The 14,984-nt window shown below is 45.4% G+C and overlaps 1 protein-coding gene across 1 annotated transcript in view; it reads left to right on the top strand.

Annotated features, from left to right (window-relative positions):
- Window positions 1-14,984, top strand: part of COG3 (component of oligomeric golgi complex 3) — a 1,080,852-nt gene that overhangs the window by 713,372 nt on the left and 352,496 nt on the right. The window contains exon 17 of the mRNA XM_069640775.1: window positions 6,352-6,472. Coding sequence (XP_069496876.1) covers window positions 6,352-6,472 — 121 coding nt within the window. The remainder of the gene's footprint in view (window positions 1-6,351; window positions 6,473-14,984) is intronic.

Genomic DNA, 14,984 nt, shown 5'->3' with positions numbered 1-14,984 from the left:
GCAGGCTCATTTGCAGAAGGGGAGTGCATTGCACATGACATGAGCATTTAAACATAGGGTATACTATGGTGTGGTGAGGTATACTATACTATGGTGTGGTGTGTGTGGTGAGGGCCAATCACCTTAGCTGCATAGTTTTAGTGGAAAGGGAAGGAGGACTGTCCCTGGTTTACTGGGGTGCGGCCCTCGCTGTAGCTCGGAAAGCGCACGTGCCACATCCTGCCCTTTTAAGCATGGTGGCCATGGAAATGGAACAGTGGGAATTAGCCAATCAGGTGTCGAGGGTGTGCCTCAGAGGAAGGGCCGCTACTACTTTTCCCCCATTAGTCTGTGTAGTGAGGGTGGCAGGCAGAGATGGAGAGACGCAGAGTGCTAATAGTGGGTGATACCTTTGTGCAAGATCTGTACAGGTATGCTGTACAAAGAGGCATGGCTGCTAATTTTGCATTGGAAAGAGTGGAGGCTTTCTGGGGCACTGTCTAGGAGGGCAGTTTCGGTGGTATGGGTGACCTTTGCAGATGTGTGGCCTCTGTCGGTACTGTAGATGTTGTCATGCTGCATTATGAAGCTCTACATTTGGGGTACATGTCGTGTGGATGTTTGCTCCGTCGCCTAAATAAGTTGATGGAAGAATTGATGCAGATTTTTCCCACTGCCAAGGTGGTTTTCTCAAGCATACCACCAAGAGGAGCATGGGACCATGCCGGTGTAATTTGTCCCCAGCCAGAGGTCAGAAGGTGTTTCATTAACAGAAGCATGTGTTAATTTATGTCCACTGCAGGGATGTTCTCCACTGACTTTGACATCATTAATGAGCGAAATTTGCAGTGGTTCCATGCAAATGGATTTTTTTTTTTACCAACATTGGCAATGCTGTTTTGTTTTACACTGTGCAAAAAGTGTTGAAGACAATTCTGTAACAATGTAAGGAGGCAAACAAAAGAAAAACTCTGATAGCAAGTGCAAAAACAAAAAAGGTTCTTTTCCGAGGGAGCATTAAAGTCCCAATCCCCTAACCAGTTTCATACTTCTCCCCTCCAACCCCCCTCTTCTTAGCACGATAACTCTGCGGATTCCACAGTAGTTTTAGGATTACACGTGCCACATCTGGCCCTTTTCAGGATGGTAGCCATGGAAATGGGACTGTGTAGGCTAAGGGATGGTTCAATAAGGTTTCCGGTTGTGGTGTGTACAGAAAAATGCAGAAGGCTATGGTGGAAGTGTGCAAGGTAAGGGGCAGGCATCCTTTTCGTATGCATGCACTGTATTTACTTGTTTGAAGTTGCTAACATACACTTAGTGTTGCTTTTGTGCGATAATTTTTCCTAAGTTTGTAGTAAGTGGGGTGTTGCGGAAAACAATTCTGTGAAGTGTACAAGGTAAGTGGCAGGCATCCTGTTGTAATGAATGCAATGTGTGCATGATATGATATTGTATGATCTGCCATTTGTAGGGCGCATATACACAAGTTTCTGAAGGCGCAACGAGGTGAAGGGAGGAAAAACGGAGGAGAGACAGAGACAACAAACCTACTAGGCCAGGTGTCACTCAGATCACCCAAGTGGAGGGGGAGGAGAAAGTGCAGTCCATGGGAAGAAGAAAAAATGACAATAAGTAAAAATACGACCCGATGGTGGCAAGTGCAAGGATAAGTGCAGACATCAGGTGGTGGTGGAACTGTTAGGGATACAGAAAACAGTCCCCAAGTTCAGGGTTTGCCAGAAAGCCAGTGCAGGGGTGCACCTGGCAGGGGGAGGTGGTCTGGGGCCCAGATCAGAGGGTGGCCAGGTAACCAGTGAAGAATCAGTTTCAGCCAGGAATTCAGCAGGGGAGAGGAGGACAAAAAGCAGAGTGAAAGAGAAAGGTTTTGAGGTGCTTCTGGAATCGACAATGGTTCTCCTAAAGTTTCAGGGAGGCAGGCAGGCTGTTGTAGAGGTAGGCCCCAGCCAAAATAAGATATCTACCACCAACTGGTTGCTTGCAGAAGCGAGTGACCATGAGGGAGTTGGAGGCGGATGAGGGAAGAGCTGGAGTACAGAGATATTTAGGAAGTGAGAGTTGCAGTTATTGCGGCCCCTATCCCCAGGAGGCCTTGTGCATAATGCAGAGGATTTTGACCTTATTCCTCGCAGCTACTGGGAGCCAGTGCAGACATTTCGGCCCTGAAGAGATACGATCCCTGGACTTGAGGCCAAGGACAAGGCGTGCAGTCCTCTTCTGGATGAGTTGCAGAGGGTGGAGAGTACAAACAGGCAAAGTTAGAACAAGGCTGTTGCAATAGTCCAGCCTAGAGAGAACCACAGCTGTGGAGACAGTGAGCTTTTCGGAACTTGCTTTAGGTTGGTAACATACATTCGGTGCTGGTTTTGGTGCCATCATTTTACAATGTATGTAGGAGATGGGTTAGTGGGGAAAAGAAAAGTCGTAGTATTGTCGAAAGGAAGGAATAGAGTTTCGATATTACAATGGGTGATATGGGTAAATGGAAACGTTGCAAGCATATACAATTGAAGTGCCACTTGATGGCAGTGGATGAGAGAAAAAAACAGTACGCTTTTTAAGAATGTAATGTACGCTCAGTGGCAGATGCCGTGCGCACTGGCACGTATAACGGAGCAGTAAACATACTGAAGAAAAAGTATTCATGTCTCCACTTTGTGGTGATGGGTGTTCATGTGGATGAATGTTGATGGACAAATCTTGCATTCTTTAACTGAACTTTCTACTGGACGTGCTTTCCAATGACACAACACTTGGAGTCTGAGTGTATAACGGTACATACAAAGTGTTGTACAGAAGTGACAGTGTTAGATGCTAACGTCTTGGATGCCATTGGTGGAATGCGTGTATGACTATTTAACAGTACCCAATGAGGTATTGTTGGACAAAGAATAGTTGAAAGGGAAGGAGGACTGCTCCTACTTTACTGGGGCACGGCCCTCGCGGTACTTGGGGAAGCGCACGTGCCACATTCTGTGCTTCTCAGCATGCTGGCCAATGGAAATGGGACTGTGGGGATTGTCCAATCAGGTGCTCAGGGTGTGCTTCACAGAAAAGGTTGGCAATCTTTTTTTTCATTACTCTTGTGTAGTGAGGCTGGCAGAGATGGAGAGACAGACAGTTTTCATCGTGGATGATGCCTTTGTGCTAGATCTGTTCCAGTATGCCGTTAAAAGAGGCTTTTATGGCAATTTCGATTTGGAGGGAGTGGAGGCTTTGTGGTGCGGTATAGATTTCTGCAGTTTCGTCGTCGTGCTTGCAGAATGTCGATGAGTGGCCACTTTCGCAACTGTACATGTTGTGGTCGTGCACTATGGAGCCTTGCATTTGGGTTCCATGGCTTGTTGATGTGTGTACCGTCAACTGAAGATGTTGATGAAAGCAGTGAAGCACATTTTTCCCACTGCGAATTTGCTTTTTTCATGTATACCACCAAGAATAGTATGGGACTATTCCAATGAATGTTGTCGCCAGCCAGAGGTCGGAAGGGGTCTTATCAGCAGAAGCATGTGCGACTTCTTGAGTGCTGCTGGGATGTTCTCATGTGAGAATGACAACATTGGGTCTCGATATGTGCACCTTTTTTTAAGGCAAATGGCATTTCTTTGACGACCAGTGGCAATGATATTTTGTTTCAATCTACAGGCTGCACTGAAGACGCTACTGTAAGAATGTGAGGCGAACTACAAAAAACCAAACAAATATAAAAATCGGAGAAAAAAAAGGTGTTTCTTTGGAAGCAGCTTTATAAAAAAAAAAGTCTCTTTTCAGAGCCAGCACTACAGACAAAATTCACTACCCTGGTTGAAATGTATTCCTCTACTCCTGCGCGCTCAGCAAGACAAGTAAGCAGACATTGCGATAGTTGCAGGGTTGCACGTGTCAAATCTGGGCCTTTTGCAGATGGCGGCCATAGAAATGGCCCTGTGGAGGCTACAGTATTGCGCAATAAGGTTTCTGGGTGTGGTTTGTATGTACAGACTGTGGTACACAGTGTATTTGTCAACAAAACTGCATTCTGAATACATTGATTGAAAGTGAATGGATAACACTGCAGTGGCTACTCATTTTGGATTCTATCATGTGGATTTGTACTGGTATGGAGTACCTGCAATGAAGTGACTGATTTTGGGTTGTCTTTGTGAGACTTTGGTGATTCACGATCATGCCGACATTATTATTCTTCATTGTGGAGGGAAAAGTTCAAAACATGTTACTGGAGTTTCAGTGCCGTTTGCGATGAAGGTGGCACTTGCCCAGGTCATGCGTATGTTTCCGATCTCCTGCATAATTTTTTATCTCATTACACAGACACAGATGTGGCTCCGTTATTTTTTATTTGGTCCGGAAATGGAGAAACATTGTGAAGAAGTCTATTTGTGCCTTTTTATGACATGTGACAATGTCGTACTTCCGAAATGGAATATGATGTTTTACAGCACAAAGAGTTTTTCCCACAAATGGTGTTCATCCTGCCATTCCGATTTTTGCGCGACCTATCCAAAATGCCTGGCTGCCCTTCTTGGAAGTACAGGAAGAAATTTTGTAGTATTGCTGCGCACTTACACGCTTCGAAACATACAGCAACATGGAAAAAACCTCTTTTTACAGCCAGCCCTTTCTACCCAATTCCACTACAGTGTCTTCCACAGAGCCACGCCTCCCTTTATGTAGCGCACATTCTGTGGAGCGTACGCGGTGCACAGGGCCCTGCAGCTGTTCATTGCCAATTCAATTTTTCAACTCTGAAAGGTGAATACATTCTGAAATACAAGAATGCTTACAACAAGGAGAAACGTACCTTCATTATGTGGAGCAGGAACATAATTATTTAGCACTCCCTATGCAGCTGCAGTACATTTCAAAGCACCACTGATCTTCTTTGCGATCCGAAGAATCTGCTGTTTGCTTACTTGTCTTTACATGCACTTGTATGTGATTGACAAAGCCGCACCAGCTTTGCCATTTTGCAGACTCACTACAGACTGTCACACATGCAGTTAAATGTTTTCTCCAACTCTAGGACCTGCTGGCGAACTCTTGAACTTTCCGTCATGGTGCTCACTTTAGGGGTGGTGTGTCTGTTCCAAGGGTCATGGAAAGGCAAGCTGCACATCAATCAAATTAATGCAACATTTACCATGCCCAGCGTACACTGGACGTTGATGTTCCTTGTTTCCAGTGGGCCTCATGCAGCCAGGCATGCTGCAGCCATAAATTGGTAGGTTTGCACAGCAAACCACGTAGTCGCCAGGACTGCTTGAAATGCGGTAGCCTACCGTATGAATCTGTAGGGCTGGCGACAGGGGCGGTGTTACCGGCAAATAGAGGATGCCCTACGCATGCGCATAAATGTGGAACGGACAGACGTGCGCTCCCACAACTAATTAAAAGTGCATTAGAAGATGCACCCATGCGGCCAGTACTGGAGTCCTCCGGATACCTTCATTGTGATTGCACATACCCCGGCCAGGTGAAGTCTCCCTAGGAAACCTCCATATTGCTTAACTGCAGCCACCTCGAACAGTAATGTGCCCCACAGACTCACCATGCAATGTTAACACAAAGAAAAACAACTCACACACTCACCAACACTTAACATGTATACCTTTAATTTCTAAGATATACAGACACTATTGGGAAAGGGAAGGGGTAGCACAAATGGATACATACACAGGGGAATTTGGGCTTTCGACAAGTTTGTCATGAGGGCAGCCAAGGACCTCTCAATGACCTCTGACAGTTTTCTACGAGCATTACATTGACAATCCCTTGTGGAGGTTTTTTATGAAAAGTAAATGGACATGTGATGTCATCTTTCATGTCATCGGTGTTAGTCTTAGCAGTGCACAGTGGTGGCGTGAGTTATGGTTGCTTAGCTTACCATAACTGGCGAATTCTTGGGGTTTTTCGGTTGTACTTGTAACCATAATATGGATAGGTTGTTATTAGTGCAAAGTTAAGTATAATGTTCCGTTCATGTACTTGTTCCACTGAATTTGGTAGGTTTTTGTTAGGGCAACTGAACCATAACGTCCCTGTAACGTTGTGTCAGTGAATTTGAAGTTTTTAGTATGGCACTGTAACCAGAACCGTCCTTAAGCATTGTTTTTTCAGTAAAGGGGATACGTTTTTAGTAGCGCAACTTAACCATAACAACCATATTAAACGTTTTTTTTTAGTGATATGTATATATATTTGAGATGCACACCTTTAAATGTTATGAAATATTTAGCTATAAATGTTTGCAGTATCCCTGTGGAATGCCTGAGATCATGTATTTACATAATCAACTATGCACCCATCAGTGTGTGACTAATATATATTTATTTTCCTTTTGTCTCAATACAGACCCAGATTGATGGACAGCTTTTTTTAATTAAGCATCTTTTGATTCTTCGTGAACAAATTGCTCCATTTCATACAGAATTCACCGTTAAGGAAATTTCCCTGGACCTTAAGAAAACTAAAGGTACTGCACAGTGCTGCTCGTCAGAGCGGCGTAGGTTTGGCCTACGCAATCTCTGACGTGTCTGCACAGTTTGCAGGATTATTTTATGTTCACCTGCAATTATCTAATTATCTGCATGTTTAACCAAGAAATAGTTCTAGAACAAAATCACTTGAAAAATACTTCTATCTCAATGTGGTTGCATGTTGCAAAGAGGCATGTCTTATTCACCCTTTCTTCTTTCACTCTTGCTGTCATTACTCCCTTAGCAGGGGACTCTCCAGTTTGCATCTGATACTCAACTTTTGGCATTTCTTAGTGACACTGAAAGCGGAGAAGTTACTGTATATTATAATTTCCTTCAGCACCAGTAGTGCGGACCCTTCCTGTGTCCTGTTAGGATACCATGCATACAAAGATACAGTAGAATATAGCTTTGAAACGCCCCTATTCTGTTTTTGTTGCTTCTTCTGAGATACTGTAATGCCAAATCGGGTGGCTTAATTTTTTCCCAGCGTTCACTTTGTCTCTGCTATTTGTTTTTCTGTTAATTTAGTTTCTTGTCACACCCTATCAAGAAGCATTATTGCACTTGCAGCATTTGTTAAAGCTCCCCTGAAGTACAAATGATGTTTAAGATCCCTCATCCTTCTTTTCACATGTGATTTAAGCCTCATACTGCAGTCTTTAGAGCATTGGCTGTTCATCGATACTTGCTCATGTCTGCTAAATGCTCCGAAATACAGATCCTCCTTTTCTGATGAGCTTGTCAGATTCCAACCCAACACCATAGTTTTCGTGGCACCTTTTTTCTGGTAGAGCCCAAGCCTGTTAACAGGCCCCTAACCTAGGCAACAAGTTTGACCGAGCTTGTCTGTCATTTTGGCCCGACAGTAAGTGTTCTCGGTGTAATCTTAACGTTTTCTTATAACTGCCGAATGTGGCTTATAAACTGTCCCTGCTTCTAATTCCTCCAGATGCAAATTGAGTCTGCACTACATTTTCCTAGCTCAGTATTGCTTCTCACCCGAATCACATGAGCTGCTTAAAGATGTTTCTATGTGGAAACAACTGTTACATCCTAATGATTATTCCTTTAGCAATCCCCCAAAATGTTTCTAACGAAAAACCTACAGGGTTTGGGATTTGTCCCTAAATGAGTGCAAGTAGGAAAGACTCATTGCATTGCCACAACTAGAAGAAATTCTGAAATGAAGACTTTTTTTGAGTTCGGATCAAATCAATATTAGCAGATCTAGGATGTGTCTATGTGGTTCTTGTTCACTGATAAAGACCTTCTTTCATCTGGGAAGGAAACCACTGGATGTTCGCTATTGTTGTAATGGAGGTTTCGGATGGCATGTACATGTTTGTTTGTGTGGGTGTTTGTGTGTGCGTCTACAATTGGGAACTGGCACTTGCCAATCTCCAGCTCTCTCTACTTTTTAAGTTGGTGTTCGGAGGTTGGAGTTACGTGGATAAAACATATTAAAATGTGTCTAAAGTTAAACCTTAGTTGCTGTAAAAGTAAGGCACAAAGTGTATTTAACCGTTATATTTTGTCACGCTATCCAAAGAACTTTCCTCTATTGTCTGTCCCTTTTCTATTCTTTGCTTATTGTGTTTAGCTCTTCTGCTGACCTCTGTTAACTAATAACCCATTCAATTGCATTTGAACATTGATAAGACCTTTCTGTTTCTAAAGTGGCTGCTGAAGTCAAAGGTTACTGGGTGAATATGTCCTTAAGGTGTTTTGTCTCTGGCTGACAAACACATTTGCTCTCTGTACATTTTGAATGAACAAATATGTCTTGACAGTCAGATACTTGTAATTTGTGGTAAGTATTTGTGCATTGGCAGTAGATAAATATGGCATTGTTATATATTAATTGACTGGCCCAAATACGTGCTTTGTGTTACTGACCAGTTCTAAGACAAGATAGGGAAGAAATGGTTTTCCTTTTCTCTTGATTACTGAAACTCTGCCGAGCAGTGTTGTGTGGCTATTGTTCTGATCCTTTATTTCCACACTCTGTAAAGAAAAATCTAAAAAAACATAAGCACAGGATTTTATAAGCATGTTTGTTTATTTAACAAAGTAAACCTTGTAACTCAGTTCCTGCAAGTATGGTTATCTTTCTGGAATCACAAAATCAGAAAGACCTTGTGTAAACTTGGCCCTACATCAAGCTTAAGAGAATTATATTTCAACACGCGTAGGAGCTTCCTTCCCCAATATACCCTACTCCTAGGAGACAAAAACATAATTCCATAAGCAAGCCTGTATGATCACTGCAAAGCATGTATAGTTTTTGATTCACAGGTTTTAAAGCTTAAGCAGGCCTCCAGATAAGGGTCGTACTAGGCCTTTTTACTCAGGAAAATCTTGTAAATACGACAGCTTTATTATTTTCCTGCGTACATTTACACACAAATTTAGAGCAGAGGGCAGTGCAAAGGTCAGGTTACTTAACAGAAACCAGAACGCTTCTTCTGATTTTTATCTACATGGATGTCATTGCAAGCCATGGAGAAAAGCCTCCGAAACGGAATGTATTTCTCTAAAGCATTTGAAAAAACTAAACTGCACAACGTGATAATAGGAATTGTTTGTTTTTGTTCAGCTTCTGCTGTGTTGTGTGTAGATGCTCATGGGGCAAACTGAAGCACTGTGCATATTTATTTTCCTAGCTTTTTAGGATTGTATAATTAATAAGATGGAAAACTAAGTTGCAATTGGTAACAAATGATGCTTTCTTTCCCCAGTGAAAGCAAAGCAGTATTGCCCAATTTTATTTTTCAGAGTTCCAGTGCTGTGTGCATAATCATGCGGCGGTAGATCATTTTTACATTTATAATATAATGTACACTCTAGTTATACAAACAGTGTGTAAAATGAGTATGCATGGTCTAGTTTACATCCGTTCAGCCTTCCAGTCAATGGGGTACATTACTATAAATGGTCAGCGACATCAGTGTCTTTGTTCAAGGGTGAGTGACAATCACAGGTGTTATAGCCTCTCGAATCTTCAAGAATACAGTAAAAAAATCCAAATCCTGACTCTCCAGGAAGTGCAAGCGCTATTCCAAAACCAACAAATGAAAGTTACATTTGTAACTAGAAGTAGAAACTCAGCAAAACCTGTGCCTGTGATAATCCAGATAGGTATTTAACTTCATGTAGCGCTTCATACATGGTTCATCTAGGCACTGTGATTATTATATCTTAGTCGATACTCGGTTTACTGACCTCTGAAGGAAGTTAGCCAATAACATAGCTCAGCCGGTTGAGTGCTCATTGCTGCAAAAATCTGTGCATGATCTGTAGGTTGCATGTCCGAATCCCGGCAAGGCAACTCACCCTTTCATCCTTTCGAGATCGATAAAGGAGTACCAACTTCAGTTTGGTGATAATTGTGTAAATATGTTCTATGTACAACGCCATGACCAAAGCGCTATATAAGTAATAATTTGACCATGAGATCAGGCATAGAATTTAGCATGGAGTCCTTGCCTCTCTGCACGGTTGTATCATAACATTGGCATACTATTAGGTAGTACTAGCTCGAGGACATGAGGACTTTCATTAAACATCAAAAGACAATTCTGTCTATCGGACCTCATAACACACATTACAATTCATGTTTGCTTTACTATGTAATTGTCTAGGTATTTGTGTTTTCAACATTTAAATATGTATACAGGAGAGATCAAATGGCAACATCTTGGAGAAATAATGAAAGGTGTATTCTGTCACAATGCAGAAAGCTGCCACATGGTAATGATTTTCATACAGTTTTTGCACACGTCGGCTGGATGTCAAATACATGTTACTCTCTTGCAAAGCAGAAAAGTCATTTGCACTCTCTTGAAATCACATGTACTCTCAAAGTTTAAAAATTGGGAATAAGGGGGTGCTGTTGCGTGGCTGGAAGATGGCTGCTGCCTGAGGGAGCTCGCTCTCAATGGCTACAATAATCCTTTCACATCCTGCTCTACCATCCTCCTAATGTGACAGGGGCAGCGGTGCTGCATACAGGAGATTGAGTTCTTCGCGCTAATCTCTTTTCCGACATACAGACGACCATCATTGTGCTGTATCCGGTGCGGCCTGGGATTGAGCGATAGCCATGGCCTGGATTCCTGTGCCCTCGCTGCACACGAGCTGTTGCATGCCACCCCTCTCCTGGCTTGCCGACACTCCATCCCGAGTGCCGGTGGTGGACGTGGGCGAGGCGTGACTTCTGGACTAGCCCCCCCCCCTCCCCGTGGACTCTCCTCCTCCTCGACCGCTGTGCAGCATATGTTCCGCTGTCCGGCCCCTGCCGTCCCCTGGGCTCCTACTACGGCCAAATAACTAAAGCGCCCTGCAGCGCGGTGAGAGGCCCCGCCAACACCTTTTTCTTCGGCTCCTTGGCTCTGCATCCCCGGTGCGGGCCGGACCGCGGGGTGGTCTGCCTGGCACATATCTCCTCCACACCAGCTGAGGGCTCGCCCGGTGGGCCGGGACTTATCCCGCAATTTCTGGCTTGGGTGTTGGGAGTGCAGGGGGCACTATTGGATTCGCTGGCACCCGATCCCCGGGCTGGCCTGGCTTCCCCCCTGGCACCCCCACCACCGTAGCCAATTTGCTCGCCCCTCGGGCGGATTGGGAACCCAGCAACTCCTTCTACGCCCACTCCTTCTCTCCTTGTCTCCTGCATGAGTCAGACCACCGGGGGAGCGGCTTGGCGCAAGCCTACAACAAAGCATCCTAGGGCACAGTCAGTATCCCGGACCTCTCCATGAAACAATGCAACATGCTGTTTTCATAGTGAGGGTGCAGGGGGCACTGATGGATCACAAATTGTCCATAAACAGTGCCCCTGCGCTTTTTGGGTGACACCACACACAGAGGGGGCCTCCCTCTGCGCGCATTTGGACTGGGGACCACCTACTGCTCCCCATTGCCCTACGAGGGACAAACCACTGCGGCTGCTGCCTCTGTGTGTGACTGTGCCAGCGGATGTGGCTGGTGCCCCTGCGCTGTAGTGTTTGCAACTGAGTGGAGAGCTGCCCATGTCCTCGCACACTTGTGACTTCACCTGCGGTGCATTCTGGGGATAACATTGCTTTGGAGATCTGCTGGTCACCTCACTGAGACGGTAGAGACCTTGGAGATAGCGGCGACTCCTCGCCCTCGGATCCTCTCAAACCCATGTTATATAACAACACGATGGGAAACAATAAAAAACAAGCTAAGATGAAACAGTTCGCCCTCCAGGATCTTCTCACCCCCCCACCCCCAGCTGCGGCCTCTGCCTTGGCCGGCATGGCCACCCTCAGACTCTCCTTGACCTGAAAAGTAGCACGGACTCCCCTGGGTCAAAAATAGACACGTTTACCTGCAAGGTCGAGACATCAGCTATACAAATAGACAAACTATGCGGTTGCATGACCGAAGCAGAACAGCGGATAGGTGAGAATGAGGACAGAGTCACAACACTGCAGAGGGAGGTGGTTTCTCTTCAGCAGTAGGTTCGTAGAGTGGAAGCCAAGAATGATGATCTAGAAGCTAGATCACGCTGCAACAACGTCCGCATTGTAGGGGTTCCGGAGCCCACGTACATCGACAATAGGGAACTGTTTTTGAGAAACTTTTTGTTGATATCCTGGATCATCCCCTTTTGTCCCCGATGTTCCTGGTTGAGCGGGCCGACCGCTCCCTTGCCATTACGCATCCCCCAGGGTCCCCGGATAGACCAATCATAGCTAGGATCCTTAGTTATAGGGACAGGGATATTCGCCTTAGTGCCGCCAGGGATAAAGGGGACTTAGGATATGGCTCCTCTGTTATTAGGCTCTTCCCTGATTTCAGTCCACAAGTCCAGGAGCAACAGAAGACTTTTGAAGCGGTGAAAAATAAGCTCAGAAAAAAACATTAAATACACAATGCTATTCCCTGCCAAGCTCTGAGTAGTCCATGAAGGGAAGACTTGGTTCTTCACAACCCCAGTTTCAGCAGACAGATTTGTGTCGGAACTTCCAGATACCAGTGGTAGGCCCAGGCCCCCTGAGAGATAAAGCCCTTGTGGCTTTCCCACAACGCGTTGTACCCTCCAGGCAGGGTACCCAAGCTGCAAGCACCTCTGTTATAAATACCATTAGAGCAAATCTGTAATTGGCACTGGTCACTTGAGCGCTACAGCTGCACTCGACTCCCCGTATACGCTGTCACTGCGTACGGTACTGTTGTGTTGTTTGATGGGTTCCATGTGTTAATATCCCCACAAAAATATTGCGATACAAAAATATTGCCATATTTTTGCAGCGATATTGACCCATGGACCCTGCGGGGGATACCCCTGCAACCCCTGCATTATTTTAAAATGTGTGGTGGACACCCCCGCAACCCCTGCTCCCACAAATTATCCCCCCAAAAATATCGCCTATGGCGAGACAAACGGCCATATATACGGTGATATTTTTGGTGGGGATATTTTGTAGGGATACCGTTTGATGGGGGTGGGTTTGATTCTGATAAGTGTATGCTTCTAGCGTGGGTGGGGGGACATGGGATGTTGGAGTTTTCACATGGTACACGAAAGTTCATAACTCAAAATTAGTAGTCACTTTGTTTAAAGTACATATTGTTAAATCGGGAAATACAAAAATACTGCATGTTACTCAAGATTGTGCTGGACATCATGGCTATACTCTTTGGTTTATATTCCACTGTGCGGTAGCTCTCTAACGATAATGTCCTGGAAAATTAGAGCGGTCACTAACAGCAAGACATTTAGAATGGTGCTTAAACACGCAAAACTGCATGGAGACAATGTTCTATGTCTACAGGCGACACACCTCCCGGCGGATGGTACTCTTCTCCCGGGCCCAGGGCTGGGGGGTCCATCGATATGGAGCCTCCTTTACATCCCAATCCAAGGGGGATGAAATTTACTTACATCATTCCCTGCAGTTCTGCTTACACGATAACTTGATGGATCCTGACGGGTGCTATTTATGTGTTGAGGGGGGGTGCCTGGGTATGAGGGTTCTGATTGTTAACGTATATGCCCCCAATACGGACTCGTCTGAATTCTTTCAGAATTGCACTGCAGTAATACACAAATTCTCCACATACGAGATAATCTGGGTTGGGGACTTTAACATGGCATTGACATTGGATATGGATCGCTCTACCACTACTCAAACTGTCCAACCCCCCCCCCCCTTCCCCCCCATAGTGGTTCTCCCTTGGAGGGACATAGCCATAGCTGAGTCATTAGGTCTGGTCGACATATGGAGGCATACACACCCTGTTACAAGAGAATGTTAATTCTTCTCTGGTGTGCACAGCCTTCAGGATCGACTACATAATGCTCTACCTCCCTCTAGCCCGCTTCACACAAAGTGCCGAAATGTTGCCTAAAACACTATCCGATCATTCCCCTGTTTTGGCCTTTATACCCATACCGACGGCAGTGCGCCGCCCTCCTCGGTGGTGCTTCCGTCCCTGGGCCCTCCAGGATGTTGTCTTCCGGGAGGGGCTACGCGAGGACATTGCCGACTATTTTCGCATTAATGTTGGCTCGGTCCCGGACAACAGGACCATCTGGGAGGAATTTAAGATGGTTATTAGGGGTATCTGCATTTCCAGGGAGGGCAGTGTTCTTAAGTCCCTGAGGTCGTCCCTCTGCCATCTGGAAGGGCAGATAAGGGAACTTGAGGGAGAGCAGGCTCTGAGCACGAACCTGCAAGTCTCTGAGAAGCTGTGTGAGAGGCACCGCAAGTTTTCCGATCTGGGACAGCGAGAGGATACATTCTTAGGGGGCCGAGCCCTCGCGACGAATTTTTGCGGAGGGTGGAAGACCCAGTTACACACTTGCCTGGGCGGTTTGTAGAGAAAAGGGCCCTGGCGGTATACTCGAGGTAGCAGACCCCAATGGGGCACTGGTACGCGACACAACTGAAATTAATACAGTGTTTTGAGACTACTACAGTCTACTGTATTCGTCCCAACTAACCGTATCTTCAGAAGATATCAGGTTGTACCTGGACCACATAGCACTGGGCTGGCTTGATCCTGTCTACGCAGACCTACTGAATGCTCCATTCACCACAGAGAAGATATGCAAGGCTATACGTATCCTACCCAGTGGAAAGACCCCATGGGAGGATGGTATCTCAATCGAATTCTATATGGAATACGCTGAAATACTTGCCCCTCACCTGTGTAGCATGTTTGAGGCTTCTTTATCCGCTGGTCTCCTCCCGGAGTCCACCAGGACAGCTGTGGTTACACTGTTGCTCAAAATGAATAAAGATCCCCACAACTGCGCTTCGTACAGGCCTCTCTCGCTTATTAACACTGACAATAAGATCCTTGCCAAATTGCTCGCAGATAGACTACTACCTTACATGGGGGCCCTGGTACTCCCGGACCAGGCCGGCTTTATCCCGGGCAGGTCCACGCACAATAACCTTAGGCGCCTCTTCTCTATGATGCACAATGTCAACGAGGAAGTCCCTATTATAGTGGCAGCACTTGACG

The sequence above is a fragment of the Ambystoma mexicanum genome, chromosome 7q (assembly GCF_040938575.1).
Source record: "Ambystoma mexicanum isolate Mex_15411 chromosome 7q, UKY_AmexF1_1, whole genome shotgun sequence".
Lineage (NCBI taxonomy): Eukaryota > Metazoa > Chordata > Amphibia > Caudata > Ambystomatidae > Ambystoma > Ambystoma mexicanum.
The sequence above is the reverse complement of the archived record's forward strand: the minus strand, read 5'-3'. Positions and strand labels throughout refer to the sequence as shown.